The sequence below is a fragment of the Enoplosus armatus genome, chromosome 16, assembly GCF_043641665.1.
Source record: "Enoplosus armatus isolate fEnoArm2 chromosome 16, fEnoArm2.hap1, whole genome shotgun sequence".
Classification (NCBI taxonomy): Eukaryota; Metazoa; Chordata; class Actinopteri; order Centrarchiformes; family Enoplosidae; genus Enoplosus; species Enoplosus armatus.
The window spans coordinates 4,407,061-4,427,760 of NC_092195.1; the positions used below are offsets into that span (position 1 = coordinate 4,407,061).

At 41.6% G+C, this 20,700-nt stretch overlaps 1 protein-coding gene across 1 annotated transcript; it reads left to right on the plus strand.

The window, feature by feature from the left end:
• Positions 1-203: 203 nt before the first annotated feature.
• Positions 204-15,624, plus strand: LOC139298750 (CMP-N-acetylneuraminate-beta-galactosamide-alpha-2,3-sialyltransferase 1-like). Its single transcript, XM_070921502.1, has 6 exons — positions 204-494; positions 2,996-3,189; positions 12,461-12,640; positions 14,656-14,701; positions 15,103-15,222; positions 15,451-15,624. Exons 1-6 carry the CDS (start codon positions 204-206, stop codon positions 15,622-15,624), a joined length of 1,005 nt encoding a protein of 334 aa, XP_070777603.1.
• Positions 15,625-20,700: the final 5,076 nt, after the last annotated feature.

Sequence of the window (20,700 nt, forward strand, 5' to 3'; positions counted from 1 at the left end):
TTCATGAACCCAATCCCGTGTTGTCTGAAAAATACGAAGAACAGGGTACGCTCATTGGACAGCAGTGATAGATTCGAGCCACTTGCACCATGTGGTCAACAGGGTTGCTTTTTTTCCCTCACGTCTCCGGGACTCAAGATTTATCATGATGCTATTTTTGTCCGTCCCAAAGTTCCCAGGCAACTGATTCTGACTGCGGCATCATGTCTCTGCCCAAGCGGAGGAAAATCAGGACTTTTGCTCTGCTGTTTTGCGTCATTACGTTTACAACGTTGCTGTTCAGTTACACTTTCCGGGACCCCTCGCTCTACTTCTTCAAGTACGCTTTCCGCCTGTCTGACAACTTTTTCTCCAAGGGGCTGTGCGCCTGCCGACAGTGCATGACGGAGCTGGAGGACGACCCCTGGTTCGCCGAGCGCTTCAATCAGTCCATCCACCCTCTGATGACCAGGGAGAACAGCGCCCTCTCTGATGACACCTTTAAATGGTGGCAGGTGAGATTCATGGGGATGTGTTTAGAGGATTTGCGGTGCGATCCCGCAGAGGATTGAAAAGAAAAAGAAAAAAAAAAGAAACATGCACATTCAGCTTCTGAGAGCGGATGAAAAGCTGAAAAGAAAGATCATGAATAAAGAACAGAGATCGCACACTGCTGCAATTCTCCCCAGAAGTGTTTGTTTTTGCCACATTGATTGGTTGAAATCCGAGGGATCTTCACCAGGATCAAGTTGTGAAGCAGACTCCCACGCACAATTTGTTCACATTTCACATGCGAGATGGTGGATATGGAAATTGTCATTTTACTTTCACCATCTTCCCCACATCTAGAGATGAGAAGAGAGATTTTCCATCGTGACGTGAACGTATACCATAACCGTCCACTCTCTGCAATCTGCATTGTTCCTCCAGAAGTAATGCTGCGAACATGACACTTCTGTTCATGAATATGTGCTTTGACTGTAACTTATTCCCAACTGTACGACTGTTAAGGAAAAATCTAGCCTTCGATACTTAAACTTTTTTAAATCATTGGTGTTCAGTAACACGTAAAGTGTTCTACATTTATTGCCCACCTGCCTCCCCAACATATCCCATAAAGCCCCCAAAGAATAGGCACCGAATATGTTGCAGTTACCTCTGGGTTTCACATGACTAGAGTTTGAAATTGTAATTAGCTTTATATGTTTTATTAGTTATGCCATGGCCATGGAAAATACTTACTACAAACATACCTCTGGTCACTGGTTTAGTCAGCATTCTAAATCAGCTGTTGAAGGAAATGCACTTATTTGCTTTCTTGCCGAGAGATAGAGGAGAAGATCAATACCAGTCTTGTGTTTGCACTAGAGACTAAGCGTCAGGATGTTTGAGGATAGCTTCTGTCTCTGCTGCTTACATTCAGCCCTTCTTTTTTTAATGTATCTCTCACAAGTCACCAAACTTTATGGAAGTATGATAATAACCCCCCCCCCCACACACACACACCCCTTTAAAAGATGAACAATGTGTAATGTACCCTGGTCGCGCTGGCATTGTTGAGTGAAAACAGACTGAAAATTGATCTTCCTTTCCAATTTGAGCTGATATGTTAATGTATTGACAGCCTTTGCTTTGCAGGTTGTTGAAGTAGGAAAAATGTGCATCCGGCAAATATCCAGCACCAGACGAAATTTTACTCGAGTTTTTACTTCCTGACACTGCAGCCAGTGGAGGAATTGTTATCTCTGCCCCCTTCCATGATGGATTTTGTCACCTGCGTGATTGCTGAGTGTCAGTGTTAAATGGCTGCTCGAGGGTAAAAAAAAAAAACCTTGGATTTGGAGTGACTGACACAAACACCTGGTATTTGCTGTTGGTGTAGCTAAAACATGCCCTCGTATCAAACTCCATTTGGGCTCCACTGCAATGGATGTGATGCTGCCTACTGTACATTTGGCCAGTCGCCCCCATGGATCATAAAACTTAAACATAAAAATGAACCCAGAATTATTAGATACGATAAAAGTGTTATATGGAGGATTTCTTGTTGAAATCTACTCTCTTGTAATTTAGAATTCACGTCAGCTATATAACTAATTACATACCAGCCTTAATTTAATTTCTATCAAACCTAAATGTACTGTACTTTCTGTAAATCCTGTTATTAGAGGATAGCGCTCTAAATTAGAAAAGCCTATTCACAAAATTGATGTCACACAATAATCACACTTTGGTCTGGAAGGCATTCAGAGCCTCAGGTATTCCCACATTCACCTCACACCGTGTCCAATTAGAGGCAAGAATAGAAAAATTACTGCAAGGTTGCCTCCTGTCACTACTCGTTTCAGGAAATGCTTCTCACAGGGAGCTTGATGAGGAAAGTGTCACATCAACGGTGGGCCGGCCAGATGGTTTCGGGCTGCGCTGCTGAAAGGCAAGGGCATGACCTCTCCGGCGTACCTGGACTCTTTCCTCCAATGAGATGTCAAAGCTTACATGTTAAAATGGAATTTCTCTAAAGGAGAGTCACCAATACATGTTGTGTAATTTGGGTTTTTGAGGATTTATACCGAAGTTTTAGTCTCATGATTAAAAGCTATAGTTCAATAAATAATATCATATTGCCTATATTCAAAGCCAAATAACATTCAAAAATGTGAAATGGTTTCCCCAGTATTTGTATTGGCAAGTGAGTCACTAAAACGCTGCATTAAAACTCATGAGAGATTGTTTCAGAACATTGTGTTTCCACTCTGTTTCCAGCCAGCACGGTACGATATGTAACAGTACGTAGTGCACACACTTTCCTGCATTTATTTGCTGTCGCTCCAAGTTCAAAGCCACCAGAAGAAGGCCAGGCCAAAAGAGCCCCCGCAGACGAAGCTAAGCCGCCCCTGAGGTTATTTCAGAAATGTGCTCGGTGTCTCGAGCTCCGCTGCCCTTGTTCAATCACTTCCAGTTAAAGTGGCCCCGGAGCCGTGGCTCTCTCTGAGAACTGTCTCTGCTGTGTCACCAGTGGTTGCAGTCAGAGAGGCGGCCGGCTAACTTCAGCGGAGTGGTGGAGGAGCTGTTCCAAGTCATCCCTGATGAGGTGCTCTACATGGACGCCAGCACCGAGCGCTGCAGGACCTGCTCCGTGGTGGGGAACTCTGGGAACCTGAAGGGGTCCCAGTACGGCAGCCTCATCGACTCCAGTGATTTCATCATAAGGTCAGTCAGCACTTCAGCTACTAATGATTATTCCCATCACAGTTCCTAGAGACCAGCCTGACATATTCAAAGTGCTGGTTGTATTCGATCAACAGACCAAAACCCAGTGATCCTCAGTTTACTATTACAGAAGATGAGAACCAGCAAATATTGACATTTAAAAAGGTGGATTTTGGCTTAAATTACCTAAACAATTAATAGACTGTAAGTGTCCTTAACATACGCTTTATATAGTGGGGTTTTCTTGGACATTTTTGCCTTTATTCAAAGGTGGATGGTATAATGGTGACAGGAAATGAGGTGAGAGAAAGGGACGCTGTGATCACATGCATCTTAACCACCAGGCCAGCCCATGCTGAGCTTTCCCTGACTGGACTCACTAAAATTGGTTTTCATAACTTTCAGCTGGTAGTTTTGTTTTGCCCCGCCTCCTGTGGCACTGAACAGTTGGAAAACAAATGTGCAGTGAAATCAGCTGCAACATATCCCGCATCTTATGCTGTATGTGTACAGCTAGGTTTTGTTTTGTTTCATAATCAGCTCATTCAGCGGCAGACAAACGCTGGAAAAAAAAGATTTCACACTCGGCTCAGAGGTGTGGCTGGAGATTTCACTTCACACATCGGTGCTCTGCGCTCTCAAACATTTGAGAAAATTTATCTTAACAAAGCAGCAGATGAAAACAATAGAGTTTGAGTATTCAGATGTGGAACCCGTGCCTTAGGGCGGCAGGAAACAAGCAGTGAGTTTGTCCCGCTGTAATCTGTCACGCCAATTGCAGCTCTGCAGAGAAGGAATTGGAAAAGATGGAAAACACGACAAGGAGATTTTCTCGGAGGGGTTGTGCTTTCTGCCGCAAAACTGTTGGCTTTATGATAAAATTAAGCTAATTTGGACGTCAAGGGGTAAACAAGCATTCTCTTTCCGACAACATCTCCAGCATCTCCAGGCTGGACGGAGTCACACATTTGAGTCTTTTTGCCGGTTTTGTTCAAACTGATTTGATTGAGCTGAAGAATATGCAAATCCCTAAAGAGTGGAGTGGAGTTTCCTTGAATTGTCCTCAGAATATTACATAACAATTATATTATATTATATTATATTATAATAATGTTACAATCTGCCATTGGGTTATCCACTACAAGTACACTATAAGAAATAAAAATTCAATCAGTGTCCTGAGATTATTTCCGCGCAGAACCGACTGCCTTAAGGAGGCAGTGAGATGATGTAAATGGTTGTAGAGGGTACTTATCGTGAGCAGCAGAAAATAACACTCATTTTTAAACAAAGTATTTCAAGCCAATGACATTGATAGGACATCAGCTCAGAAATGATGTGGGCACACAGTCCAGGGAGTGTGAACACGGACTGAAAACCAGCGCCTTTCAAATATCCACAGTGCATTTCGCCCAGATCCTCTAAAGCCTCCTTTATAGACTATTATGAATATTGAACGTCATTGGCCTATCGGCTAAAGCCTCTTGTTTGCTCAGCAGATTGAATTGGTGAAATAGATTTGAGTCATAGAAACAGCCTTTGCATCTCCCTTAGAATTAAAATAATAAGCTCTGTGGCTTTTGAATAATGGATTGTTTTAAGGATGGGCTGTTTGAAGAACTAATAAGCCATTGTGGTTATGAAAATTAGATTTGAATTGTGTTTTTTGTTCTTCTAAGACGTACTAATTGATAGGCCGAGGCATACGATTTCTAAAAGCACATTCTTTGGACATCTTATCTTTGGGAAACTTAAGAGTTCGCACCATACCCATTTCCAATTTGTATTCGATTGCAGATAAAAAAAAGTACATTTTAGACACAAAGTCGATACTTTTATCTAGTAAAAGTGAAAAATGCTGCTAACTTTATGGAGTCGAAGACACAGAGATAGCGGAATCGCACTTCATCTCTCGTGTAGCTCGGACACACAGTGGAGATAAGGAAGAACAATTTGGATCCAACAACAAACTAAACTAAAGTGTAATGGGAAGTGCGACTTAAAGGTGAGGGGCGTAGCGAAATGTAAATGTAGATATAGCATGAATTAGACAGCAGAAACAAATTAGACTCAACGCAACTTAATTTAAAGCAACAAAGAGAATAAGAATGTGAGTGGCTGTTCCTGTGTGTATACTGAATAAATACTTACTTACTACAAATATAGCATGGCGAAAAACATTTGCTGTTTCTGGGTGAAATTTGGACTGTGTTAAGATTAATGGCAAAGGGGTTTCAGGATGACGTGGCTGACACGAAGATCTTATCGAGAGAGCAACCAGAGCTTAAATAACCGAAAGCAGATTTCACACGGTATTCTCGCCTTGCTCTTAATTGATCACAGCGTGGCTTTGTCAACCTGCCGCGGCATGTTGCGTCTGTATAAAGCCACATTACTGCACTTATCTTCTTTCCCAGCCCCCGCTGTGACAGCCGCATGGCATTGTCTACCAATTCAATTACCGTATGACAGGGACAGCGCCGAGACGAGAGCTTTTACTTTGCTATTAGCAGAATATTTTCCTGCAGAGGCACGCTATGGAAATATGCTGTTCCCTTTTTATTTATTCTAGCCCCGGCATCACAATGGGAGTCATGCTTGGTTGGAAGCCATGGTGCTGAGCCAAAAGGTCACCCTAGCTACACCGGAGCAAGCACTGTAGCACTAAGGTGTGGAATACATATTTCACAAAACTTTAACGTGCTTGAGGGCAACACTGTGTCCCGAATACGTTTTTATGAAATGTTGCCGTCTCCAAATCCAGACAAATAAGGATCCACGTTTTTTTTAAAACATATAATCCTTCACATCACTTTTGAACACAGAGTATCTGATCATATGCAATCAGGTCTCCACATACAGTACTGTATGCTCTATGGGCGCACCGGCATATTTGATTTGAAAAGAAGTAGGCTGTCTTGGATGTGTGATTGTCTCGTCATTCATATTTACTCTGCTGAATTGAGGATCAGTCAAGCTTACCTTCTACACGATGATGTAAGCCCTTGCAAATAACTTCATTAAGATGGATCTTAGAGACAGCAGATGCAATAGGTAGGCACATCACACTGGTGACTCAAAAGCCCCCCCTTTTTTTTTCTGTTAAATTGGCTTCAAAACCGTGATTTTCACACAACTAATGCGCAAGCTTTTGAGCTTTAGCTGTCTCCTGAGTTTGCTCGTAATGATGCTCTTTAAACTTGTTTATAAAATTTACTTTTCCCTGTGAGAGCGTTACCACCATAATAATATGTCACTCGGGGCCCAGGGATGACCAGAACATTCCTTTCAAGTGCCTCTTACCCAACAACAACCTCTGACTGACAGATAAGCAGCACTTTGTGTTGGTAATCAGTGTCCTGAAGCTTGAACAGAGCTCAACTATTGGAAGCCTGTTTTTGCAATATTCCTCATGATTCTCGTTATTATCATAGCACAGGGGGAACAGTGCTTTCAAAGATCCATCATCGCTAAAATTTCTAATTAAGATCCCCTTTTCATTGTGTGCCCAATCCACTCTGCAATCAATCCTGTCCTTCGCTCCGTGAACCTGTTTGTTATTGTGACACAAAGAACAATGGAGCTCAGTGGCTTGATTGCCACTTGGGCTGCCCACACTGCCTAAAGAGCAACTTAAGAACATCCATCAAATGTCCATTTTGTGACATGAATTCAAATGATTGCCAATTTTAACTGCAGGTCGTTTTCAGGTGCACCTTCGTTTTTAATTATGTTTCTTGTGTAGTCCATTGTGTCAAATGTAGCGAGCTGGTCACCCAACTATCAAACAGTTCAGAGTCAGATTTCACCCATTTATTGTACACGATCTGGCCATATTGTGCTGTAGTTTTACTCCCCACAGTAAACTGCACGAGGAGCTGCACGAGGTAAGGCGCGGTGAGGTCAGTGAGGGACATTCATGTGATGAAACTGCTTACGGTTTACTCTTCCAGCTCTTCACTGGACACCTATTAGATTCGATTGCAATATTCTGCTATTTACCTACAAGGCGTACAGTGTATGAGACAGCCTTTATCTTGGTCTCTTGGTCTACAGACCTGGGCCCTTGGTATTTCAGTACATCAGTCCAACACTTAGAGACCGGGTGGATAATGTCAGCGGCGGTTCCAGGACAACTGCAAGCCGTCCACAGCTAACAGGCAGTTGCTGTAGCTGTGGACTGCCTGTTAGTGCAGGTTTAGTATTCACCACGTTAATTACAAAGCCTCCGGCTTTAAAACGCCACCTGAGACTCTGTGCCTTCATCTCATGCGGTGCTGTTGCCTCACTCTGGCCCCGCTGTTTCACTTACCTGATAAAAATGTACTCAGTGTTCGTTCCTCATCATCACTTTATTTGACAGGACAGTAGAGGGAGACAGGAAAGGCGGGGGCGAGAGAGAGAGAGGGGTGATAACATGCTGCAAAGGGCCCGGGCCGGACTCAAACCTGGCCCGGCTGCGGTAAGGACTCAGCCTTGACACGTGGTACCAGCTCTACCCCATGAGCTACCGGGGCGTTTTGAAATTGTACACGCAGTCAGGCTTACGAAAGGAGAGCAGCAGTAACAGCAGCAAACTAGTGAGTACTGAAATACCACTGACCTTTAACGTTGGCCATTACATGCTGCGTGGTCTGGCTGCACCTTGAAGCATGGGGCCATGTTATAGAATACTGTGGTGCGTGGCTTTGAGCATTTTGAGGACAAATGAATAATAATTAGACAAATGTCCACCGGCCTGCTGGCAGGCAAACAGCCTTGACATTAAAGATACCATTAATCATTTATCAGCATCACAGCCTCACTTTTCTCACTTTTAAAAAGACAAGACATAGGCTACCCAGGGAAAAACATTGTACCTTTTAATGGACAAACTAACAATGGATTTGTCTGGAAATATGAAGACAAAGTCTTTAAACCTGTGCCCATTCATCAATAGCCTGATAATCAGACCGCATTGCCATTTAGTTTGGCTTCAATTATTCAGCTTGACATTTTGTGCTCATGTCAGCTGATTTGTCGTTTGGGGGGGGGGGGGGGGGTTATCTTGTTTTGTTTGTTACCGATCAGTAGCGAGTAAACATTAGAGATTATGAGTTGCTGTTTCTGTAAGTCGACATACAGCAACCTGTACCGCTGCGTCAATCTCACCCACTCTTGTCTGTCATGGATGTAGCTGGGTAGCTCGCAGGCTATGTAGGACGATGATGGCCCCATTGTTAGAGCAGGTACTCAGCTGCTTAACCAGACCTTATATCTCAACACTGCTAGCTGCTCCTAGTTAACAACAACCAGCTACTGTAACAACATATAAGCCAACTAGCATGTTGCTGGCCCCGGGAGCAGAATCTCCAGAACTTGACAAATGTTTTATTTATCCTGTACATTTTTTTTATATATATCAGTGATCCCTAGGCTGTGGCTTAGTTATTTTCTGCCACCGGAGCTCACACTGGTAGAAGGTGGCGGCGGGGTAGAGTGGGTGGCGGACCGGAAACCAACCCTGCATGAACCGTGAGCAGTTCGCCGCCCAGTCACTGCAAATCACTGATCTTCCCGACATCAAATCCACACACAAATTATGTAAAAGCGCACAAAACAATTCCACTCAAAAGTCATGTTAGTCCGTTACTGACATAAAGTCAGCCACACTGACCAATGCAGAGCTGCACACATTTAAATTTATCTGATGTCAGTTAGTAATGTGTGTTCTTCTTTGTATCTGAGGGGCCACGTCTGAAAATACGTTCAGACACAACAGTGCTCCCGTTTTGCAGTGAAAAGCTTCGACTCTAAATCTAACTCAAATCAGTGCTGTAGACCTTTGCACATTTCAGCCTGACTTGTGTATTTGAGCTTTTAAGAGTCACTTAAGTGGAGTGAAATTGATTGATGCTCAAAGTACTGGCACTTCATACTTGCAGTCTCCATATAGTCTTGCAATAAATCACTGGTCAAGATATCTGTCATCAGTAAAAAAAAAAAAAGAAAAAAAAAAAAGACCTCCACTCTGAATTTCACTCCTCCACTGAGAATGAGTCATCTGTCCTGATTTCTCTGGAAGCGTGTAACAGACCCTCTGAGCTTATTATCACAGAGCCACGTCAAAATCTTTACATGAGCTCATGTTTGATATGTACAGAACGATTTATCCTAATCGTTCCTGTTAAATATCTCACAATCTCATCGCTCACATTGTTGTATTCTGTGTTCTCCTGACTATTTGTGTATTCGGGGGGGAAAAAAGCCTTGTTTTCCTGTGCGTGAGCAAACCATGTTGTTGGTGAGATGGGCTTTTCAGAGGCTCAATACATCTGCTCCAGTTAGTTTCAAGTCCATCTGGTACAAATTTCCAGTGCCAGAGGAGGGAGGGGGGGGGGGGGGGCAGGGGGCTGGGGAGTTAGAGCAGAAGTTGAATATTGATTAAACCAATTTGAAATATTCGCCTCCTTAGAGCAGTTGACACCACACGCCCCCGCAAGATTAAGTGAACGAGCAGCCCACTGAATCCACTTAACAACTTAAGTTAACTTCTTGAGTGCCTTTACAGACTTGCATTGTAACCGCTGCAGTGAGTAATGGCAAGGTCCATACGGCCGTCTACAGATTGCAAGAGGAACTTTTTAGTAACACGAAAAAATGTTGTGTTGTTAAACTGCAAAATGAAGGACAACGTTGTGCTGTCCAACAAAGAAGAGTGCCTTGCCTTTTCAGCTGTTGCGTAAGATGTCAAATGGATTATAGTTTGGTCATTTTTGGAAAATAGAAAATGAGTGTAGAAGAAGAAAATGAGGCAGAGTCTATCGTTGTTTTCTTGTTGTGTGCGGGTGAAGAAGGCCATACATAAAGTTCCATCAAAGCCTGGAAAACTGCCTGCAAAGTACTAACGCAAAGTAATGCAGTGTTTCAGTAGAATATCTCTGAATGTGCTGCAGAAGTGATGGATTCTTCACATTATGCAATTTAATATGTGGCATGGTGTTCCTCTGCCCTCGCTGACGCACTTTTTCATCTGCTCTGGACGGCGGGGATCCATTTGCTGAGCAATTCGTAGATTCCCAGAAGCTGTGGTTGCCATTAAAGGAGAAATCCACCAATGTAGCGCTGTCAGAAACTGTTCTTTTCTACTGAGATATTGCACCATTAAACCTCTCGCCAATACCTCTCTTCTTCCATACGTTGTAGGTTTAGCCCAGTCAGTGCCACGAACCTGGTTTGGTTGGGAGGAAACATTGTTAATGCTCTTTCTCCTCCTCCGCCTCCTCTCCGTCTCTGATGTAAAACGGACCAAACAGAGCCTGCACTGTGAGTTTTGTAGATGTGTTGGCGTGAAATGACACATAGTTATTCTGTAAAGTACAGCTCCTTTACCCCCAGAATGCTACAACTGATGATGCAACATCATAATAATCAGTGCTGTGTCGATAATAACCACAGACACAGCTGGTGCTGCGGCTTTATTACTGGTGACACAACACTTCCCTCCTCTGGGACTGACTGGCCTTCCTACCCTCTCACAGCTGTTGCATTGCTTTAGTTAGCTGTTGCACTTAAAGACAGCTGTGCATCACGTCTTTATGTGCCTCCTGTTAGCGGATGTACGTTTTTAATTTAGGTGTTTAATTAAGTTCACATATCAACCATATGTGTATGTATCAACTTGTTTTTATTAGGTACTGGATTACATGTTTTTGACTTGACTATGACAGGTTGAAAGAAAAAAGTCGCGAAAGCCAAAAATGCATTTAACAATGAACAAATGAGTTCAGCATTTTTATGTATACAGCTTTAAAGCTGCTATAATCGTCATTTTTATGGCAACAATCGGTCAAAGTCAAACACATGTATGTGAAATGGGTCATAATGACGAACCCACAGAGAATTATCCCCCGACTCTGCAGTTCCCCTCAGCTCTCCGGAGCATTTTAGCAACTTTCAGCTCAATGTTTTGGTTTTATGGCCCTCAACTGTACTGTTGTGGATTGATCTCACTGCTCTCATCAACTTTGTTTACAGAGGAGGCAGTTTTCGGTGATAAACAACCAGCTGAACACCGTTGAGCATTTCGCTGCTAAAGAGAGCAAAAACAGAGCTAAAAGGAGTGTGGATATTGGACTTACATTCAACGGATGGTCAGAAACAGAACTCCAAAATGAATGTTCACGTTGCTCCATATCTGCTGGATGTGTATATAGGCGACTCTTAATGTCAAAGCAGCCACATTAGCTGCTAGCTTTAGGATAGAGGGTGTTTGTAGAAAGTTGTAGAACCCTTCTGAGACAAATTGCAAATATACGTATATGTATAAATAAACTTAACTTGATTGATGAAATAAAACCATACCTTTAATATTACTGGTGTTGACTGATTAACTGTTAATATAATTTGCCACATTTCCAAAAAACTATATCCATTTATGTTTGATTTCACTTTGGTTTTATTTGCCCCAGACTGTCTTTTAGGTATGGATTTATTTCCAAGTGGTCATGGTCATGTTTTTAACCTGAGAGGCTGCATCTTATAAAAAAGCAAGACAAAAAAACAAAAAAGAATCCTCATCAACTGTAAGATTGCCTCGACACAGAACGCTTCTTGCAGGAGGTCATTCTGAGTCCTGACAGGCACAGGCTGAAAATGTCAAGTTGTTATATAGCTGTCATCTCCGAGTCAGTAATGAGGGAGCTGATATTGCTCAGACCGGAGCACCCTAACAGGTGATGCCATAGTCACACAGGGGTCAGCTTTGTGATTTTTCTTCTCTGTGTCACTGCCTTCCACTGACCAAAACCAACTGCCACTGTCAAACTCTGTTCCCGCCAATTACTGCTCCAGCTTGAGTGAGTATTGTTGGACATAATAATAGGGACGCCTCACCTAGCTTGCCAGGCGGTAATTGTTGAGCTCTAAATGGACACTGGATTGTTCTGAATTGTTGTTTGGATGTCCAAAACATGGTGAAGCAGCACTAATTGTGATTTTTGTTTTTCTCTGCCTTTATATTTCCGTGTTTGTTTTTTTCTTAAAATAGTGATCATGACTTGTCCTTCATGTCTTGGTGCCGTGTGGTTTGGCTGACTTCATGAAAACTAACCTCTTTGTAGATTATGGGTATTAGTACAACAAAAAGCCAAATGTTCCCCATCTGTCTAACACGTGGGTGAAATAAACCTCAATTTGAGCTGTCCCGGAAAAAGATAAAGACGGCAAAGCAGGAGGGGATGTTACAAAAATAGCCCGGAATCAAAAGTCTCTGCTTCCTCGTCCCCTGCAGAATGAACCAGGCTCCCACCACTGGCTTTGAGGAGGATGTGGGTGCCAGAACAACACATCATGTCATGTATCCGGAAAGTGCCATAGACCTGGACAACGCCACCAGTCTGGTGCTGATCCCTTTCAAGATTCTGGATCTGCAGTGGATCATCAGTGCTCTGACCACGGGCACCATTAAACAGTAAGTGTACTTACTGAATGTTAAAGCTGCGCTAATCAATCTTTTTACGTTAAAGATGGATCAAATGATGAATGTGTAATGTGAAGGATGCTGCTCGTAGTGAGGAATCCACAAAGAAGTCCCACCTGACTCTGCAGCTCCCCTTTTAGCACCTTTCAGCTCATTGTTTTGGTTTTATGGCCCACAACTGTACCATGTTGGTTCACTTTCAATGCTCTCATTAACCTCATTTCAAGTGCGGCTGATAAACGCACTGTACGCTAGCTTCCCCGCACCACATGGCTGACAGACACAGTTAGCAACTAGCTAGTGAACATAGTGGAGCAGTCTTAAAAGGGAAATTGATGTTGGACTTGCATTCACCAGGTGGGCAGAAACAAGCATTCTACAAAGTCTACATCCAAAACAAGAGGCTCTCTACTGTATTTTTTTCCAATTATTTTTCCCAGAATGTCATCATTGGGCAAAGCCAAAATATAAATGAGCTTTTGTTGTCATTTGGAAATGTGGAACTGTCTTAGACATTTCATAGGCGTGAATCCATTATCGCGCATGTGTTGCACTCCCAGATTCATTTACACTCCCCAAATACCAGACTGTCATAACAGTCACACTCACTCAGTATCCCTATTCATCAGATTGCCATAACAAGGATAATCACTCACTTTTAATCTTCCAGTAAATTTCACCTTCAGCCGCGTCACTCTCAATGACCCGTAATCATTAGCTTGATTACTGGACATCCAGGGGAAAAAAATGTAAAAAATAAAAATGACGCCACTGCCAATAACTCGATCACGCCAACGTGCGAGACGGTAGAAGGCCATACAAACAAATGATCCCTGTGAATGTGCAGTTGTCTTCCAGCTCTGCCAAAGCAATCATTCTGCATGATGAAATTTCTCTTTACTGGCAATAATGTCAGCATAAGTCCAGCAGCCATTAGATCTTAACGGAGTGTTGGGAATTATTTTGTTACATTTTCTGGTCTTGTTAAATAAATTGGCGCTCCATGAAAGGACAGAACTACAGTATGTAAAGGGACCGACTGCTTCTGGTCCACATTCACGCTCACTGACTTTGAACAGTAACAGTGTCTTTGCTATGCAAAAGTGTCAAACCTGTGTGTGTTAAAGGATGTACTATTTAACAATAGGGTGTATGATATAATGCCCCAGAGACATGACAGGCCGTTTTCATATTCATTCACCGCAAACCTTCGAGGAACTGGTCGGGCTGGTTTTTTTTTGTACAGCACACATCTCCAAACGGCATTAGACCGGCCTGTATAATCTTTGAATTTTAATGAGACTGGTTGCTGCAGAGGCAATAGCCTTGATAAACCTTTCTTTAATTGGAAACATTTGTCTGGATTGTATCTTACCATATGATCATTACTTTTCATTTCAGCCATTAGCATGCCATCCCTTTACGTTTTTTTTTTTTTCATGCACAGGCATGGTGCCGAATTTACATTGGTCTTCAGATTTACACAGCTCAATATGGGTGTCTTTTCATCTCTTTTATTCATGAATGTGGTATGAATTTACCGCAAGGTGTCCACATTCCGTTTGCATATGAATATTTTTTATAATGTTTTGTAATTTTCATACACATGCTGAATGTGGACAGCTCGAGGGGGCTGCACACACACACCTTTTATTCAAAGAGCCGCGCCCCATTTGTATGTTTTATCTCTGCAGTGTCTTGACCAACCTGGAATGACGGAACAACTCCGCCCTGCATGCTCTCGTGTGATGAGTGATGCAAAACGATTCGCACTTTGAAATCCGCCCATGATATGTAATCAGCTCTCCTCAGACACTTGTAATAAGGACAGACACTGGGCATTTTATTTTTAGACGTGTCCTCGGTTAAATGAGATTAAATTCATGCATGCTGTGATTGTGGATGTGATACCAGTGATTGAAGACAAGGAAGCAGAAACAGCATTTCCGATTTTCAAGGCAGTTGAAGGCCAAATGTTAAGCCCCTGGTATTTTCTTGTGTTACAGCACGTATGTACCTGTTGTATCCAGGATAAAGGCAAACAAAGATAAGGTGAGTTATACGCAGGTTGTAATTATTTTACATATTTTTTTTGTTAACCATGGGATTTCTAGTTCTAGTAGCTTACCATTCCACTCTTCTGGTCTGTCCAGTTTCCTGTCCTCTACTTAAACAACTGTTTGAGAAATGCCCCTCCTATTTACAAACCTGCAGAGCTTTTGTCTGACCAGGGCGGATGATTCCAGTTTTAGAATCTGTGACACCAGCCATGCTTTAGCTTTAGTGCTATTGCGTGGCATGTGCATACTCGTTTACAAATGGTTATTGACACAAAGTAAGCCCTGTTGACATCAGTAGTCAGTGGGCAGTTCATCATTTCAAGTTCATCATTGTCTACTGATCTAAAAGGATCAGCAAAGCAAAGTGCCGAAAGTCTTATGACTCTTTTGCAGGTGTTGATTTACAGTCCAACATTTTTCAAATACGTCTATGAGTCTTGGCTTGAGGGTCACGGACGATATCCTTCCACCGGCTTCCTCAGCTTACTGCTCGCTATCCACATATGTGACGAGGTTAGTTGGACTACTGTTTTAAGCGCATGCATCACTTTGACAGACAAGAGCAACTGGAATTCCTCAGTGAAATAACCTCACAAGGACAACTTGCTTGGTGTTTTATTATATTTCATTTTCAGTACTGTAATGTCTTTAGAAAAATAAGGAAATACCAAAAATATGTGGATTGGATGGTGTTTTACTGTGCTTGTGACACTTTGTGCCTTTGTTCCTCGTCTGCTCCAGGTCAGTGTGTTTGGATTCGGTGCAGACCAGTACGGAAACTGGCACCACTACTGGGAGGAGAACCATTTGGCCGGAGCTTTCCGACACACAGGAGTCCACGACGGAGATTACGAATATAATGTCACCCTGCTGCTGGCAGACAAGCACAAAATCCAAATGTTTAGAGGCAGATGATACCAAGCCCATATGTGCAGTGGGATGGCCACCAAATGAACCTCAGCAGCCTTTTAATGTTTCTTTTTTCCTTCGCCTCACACAGGAGGAACGTTTTTATCATGCTTTCCAAAGACACTCTCACGTGGACTCTTCTGGTCTGTCCAGTTTCCTGCTCTTCACTTAAGCTACTGTTTGAGAAATGCTCCTCCTACTCACAAACCTGCAGAGCTTTTGTCTCCGTGTGTCCACACACATACCAGGCTGGAACAATCAACAAGACAAAAGCAACACTGCCACTTGTTTCCGAGTCTTTTATCCCAAATTCAAACATGTCTGAAGGAGTGAACAGACAAGAAGACAAGATGTCAACACGCATGCCATACGTAAAAACGCTTTAGTGCTTTTCTATGGCTAGCAGTGGGGCCAACTGAAGCTTTGTTTGGTCATGGTCATTGACACAAGCCCTGTCGACAGCAGTAGTCAGTGGGCGGTTGTGCAAAGTCCATGACTGTCATTTGCGCAGAAAGTGCGTCTCATAGAAATATAACCACTGTCTGTTGATCTAAAAGATGTATATTGGAAGCTGTTGAAGTCCAAATTGGCAGGCATTGACTGAAAACACACAACACACAACAACCAAACACACCATTGACTATACTGTAAATATCACTTCAGTGTAAATGTCACCATATGGCAGTGAAGGTGTTTTACACTATAATAACGGTAGGTATAGAGAGTAGAGAGTCAGCTCTTTTTCCATCACACTGACTGATCCTGATCAAATTCTTACAAACTACCTGCTACTTGCTTCTTGCTTGTCTGACTGCAGCTGTGAAATATAGTTTGACAAGGCCAGGGGACACTTAAAATCAAGTCCAAAATCAGCCCCAAAGAATATATACAACTATAATGTCACATTTATAGATTACCCTCAGGGTTTTAGAAATGCATATAACATATATCATATGTAAATATAATATATGTTATATATATGTCTATATATTGTAGATTACCCACTGGGCGGGAGCCAGGGTTTTAGAAATGCTCAGGTCCCCCCAACACACCACCACCCCCACGTAGAAGGTTTTGACCACACTCCAAAAGTAAAGTCTCTAAAATAATTCAAATTTGAATTATTCAAACTTTTGTACATGTTCCCCAGAGGAGGAATCCTAACAACTTTTCCTCCAGGCCACCAGCAGGTTGACATTCGTGGTTTCGAGTGAAATATCTCAAAATGCAATGAAATTTGGTGCAGACATTCATGTCCCCCTTAAGATGAATTGTAATAACTTTGGTGATCCCTTTTGATCAAACGCCATCATCAGGTCAAAAAGTGAATTTGTTCAAACCTTTGGTTGTGACCAAATACCCGCAAAACTCATGACATCCCCATCAGCCTCTGTTGTAGTTAGTCTTTCATGCTAACATGCTAACCTTACATGGTGAACTTGGTAAACATTATACTTGCTTCAGATCAGCATGTTAGCATCGTCATTGTGAGCATTTAGCTCAAAGCACCGCTGTGCCTAAGTACAGCCTCACAGAGCCGCTAGCATAGCATTGCAGACTCTTCATCTCTTGTTTTAAACTGTAGAATTTAAACTCCCTCCAGGTTGCTGAAATCAGAAGTCCCAGAAAAAGTACAGAGGACATGATCTCAGTGTCCTAAGTATAGTCCTAACTACCTGCTAGCTTACAGCACTGCTACAGCAGAACATGCAAACTGTAGCGGCAGCTATCAGCAGTGTTGAAGCTGAGTCAAAGGTAGCATCGAAACTACTCGGATTACAGAATAATTGCATTCACATCCTTTTAACTACAAGGCTCATTACAAAGTGAGCAGTCAGTGATGACCAAACTTGTGATGAAATGCTCGAGGTGTTGCACAAACGGCAGGTTCTCTTATTGAGTTGTAGACATTCATCATCCATCATGGAACTCTGACACAGCCTATACAGGGGTGCCTTACCATTCAGATTGATGACGTACATTGTGACACATATTTTTAATGAAAAGTAGGTGTTAAGTGCCTTTAATGGGAGTTTGTTTTTTTTAAGACTCGATTTGAACATCGTTGTGCTGTATTGTAATTATTATTATTATTATCATTGGTATTACTCAATGTGTCAGCAACCTTTAGAAGTTTATGTTATTGTTGTGTATACAGTGTCACTTTTAAAGAATCATATGCATGAGACATACAGTATAACCATCTTAAGTGTTTGTCAGTGAGATTTTTTTTTGTATATGCCACAGAGTGAAATGTTGGGTAGGTATGTCAACGTATTTGGCTCTGTTTTGATGAAACACCGCCCTGATTAATTATTACCGGCACTCACGCTACCATTTCTACCAAACAAATCCGGGATCTAAAATGTAAGTGTAGGCTTGGTGGTGCTCATCTAATAGGCTATGATTTGCTCCATGTGCCTTCAAACATAACGGGACATTTGCCCGGTCAGTGTCGGGCTGATAAGAGGAGAAACCACAATGTTTGTTCAGCCACCTCGCATGCACACCGTGCTTACAGTAGTCGACAGTGGTGTGCACTCGTTCTGCAGGGGACACTGTCACCTAGTGGACAAGAACACGTATCAGCATTCACTTGATTTGTCCATAATAAGACTGATGTGATGACATGGTATGAACTGACACCTTTAAAACTGTCTTCATTGTTTAATGTCCAAACACAATTACAAAGTCATCAATCACACACCTGTGTCTGATCAACTTTTCCCTCCAGCTGAGATCTTCATCGTTGAATAGTTACATAAAATCCAGCACCTTCAGAAAACATCTCATTTTTATATCTGTTATGCATTTGCCAGAAATGTTTCAGGCCATTGATACTGACTTGTGTGGGAGAGATGGATAATGAAAAACATGCATTATTCATAGTTATCAGTGGACTCCCACAGTAACAGTACATCAAAACACAATTGGAGCCTTTTTGGTAAAATGTGTGAACAGGAGGGAGGTTAATTAATTCTAAATAATACATTTCACAACTAGATGTCCTGTAGCTTGCACGCAGACTGGTATACACAGACTACACTGAAATACGTCAGTCTACAACAATTGAGACGTGAAGTTAAATGCATCCCAGTTTTTGCAAGTTGAGGGCAGTGTAAATGATTTAATTAGACAAAGGAAAATGTGGATAATTATAAATAAAAGGATGTCCTAGACAGTATAACAATTGTTTCTCAAGAATATCAGGATTTTATGCCTCGTGGCAACAGCTTTGAACTTATTTTTCTTGTTTCTGCCATTGGGAAGATTGTGTTTTTCCTCATAGATTTTCAACTCATCTCTCTCACTCACTTAAATTGTTTTCTTTTAAAGGATGAAATGAAAAAATGGTCATTTGTCAGCTTTAATTAGTGAGGGGGTGTTCATTTGAGTGCCCCTCTCAGTGTGGTAAGTTTGTTTAATCCATGCGTATACACTACTAACCTACTAACTAATACACTTCTAATAAAAAATGTGTGAGCGCCAGCAGGTTCCTGAGGTTTTTATTTCTCCTTTTTATTTAATATATAGTATGTTTAAACACATCATGTAATACCATCTGAATGTAACCGCTGATATAAATAATGAATGGTAAACTGTGCTCCAACAGGATGTTTGATTTTTAAATCATATTTTTAAATAAGCTAAGCTACATGCTGAGGAATTGGCTACACGAGTGCTGCTTTTTGATGCACCTTTTTGTTCACCATGAGGCAGCTCAGCTTGTCACAGCTTTACTTCACAGTACAGCTGTTTTGTGGCTGCTGTGGGAGAAACTCATTTACTCAAATTAGTATAATTAGTGTGGCTGCTGAATCGGCAATCACACTAATTATTGCTTCTTTTTAACTTTATACTTTATTGTTTTGTTTTTTCTATCGATCGTTTTTTAATCTCTTGTCCATAAACATAATGATGACATGAACAGCTATTATAAGATATAGAATGCATTAAAGGCTATGGAGTCCCATTCACTCACATTGTATTTATAGCTCAGCCTTTATGCACTGTACATGTCACATTAAAATTTGAAAATGCCTACTCTGGCCGACTGATTATCTATGTATAAGCTCATAATAATGACATGGTAGGGTAATGAGATATAGAATGCATTGAACTGTATGGAGTCTGCTTAGCTACGACTTTATTTATATAATTTATACATTTATTTATATTCATATCTCAAATTTAAAATGCTCTGAACTGCAAACTGATCAACTGCGTCTGCGCACATAGTGGTGACATTCATGATTTTTGAGTTATGAGTTACATGATTCTTTAAAGCCTATAGAGTTCATTTCACTCTGACTGTATTTATACTCTATTTTAAGATACCCAGTACGGCACACCAGTCAATCACACATACGCTGCTTATAATGAAAACATTTATAGTTTATGAGATGTAAAATAGATCTGAACTGGCTGGAATCCCATTAGATTCCATTTCACACATACAGTATAATGCCATTTGAGTCATTTGAAGTTATGCGTTGCATTACTGCCTATACATGTAGGGTCTCATTCAGTCTCAGAACTCACTCATATACTGTGTATACACTCCAGTGAAGTTAACAGTCAATATGAAAAACTGATCAACCATATGTAAGCTCATAATGAAGGGCAATAGGACACAATGCAAGTCTATTGGACTTGCATGCAGTGTATGTATAACTCAGCCATTATGCGCAAACGGCAACCATATCAGCTCATCCATGCAGTCCAGGCGGCTACCATTTTACTCACACTATAAATCAGTGATTGAACACAATACTCGGTGTGGCCTTCTGATCAAATGATGACTTTTATGTGAGTCATAAAATGCACAAGTGCTAAAGAGCCTCATTCTCTCCTGCCTACAGCTTAGTAAAAGTAAAAGTGTTCAATATGCTAAACTACCGCTTTCAGAGTGTTACATCATTGTATATTACCTTTTTGCATTATTATTATTATTATTGATGCATTAACATGTATACGTGGTAGTTGGATGGTGCAGCAGGTGGAAATTGTTGGGTAGTTTAAACTATGACGATGCATCATGTTTTGTGAGTTGATCATCTCTAAATATGCAAAGCAACTGGT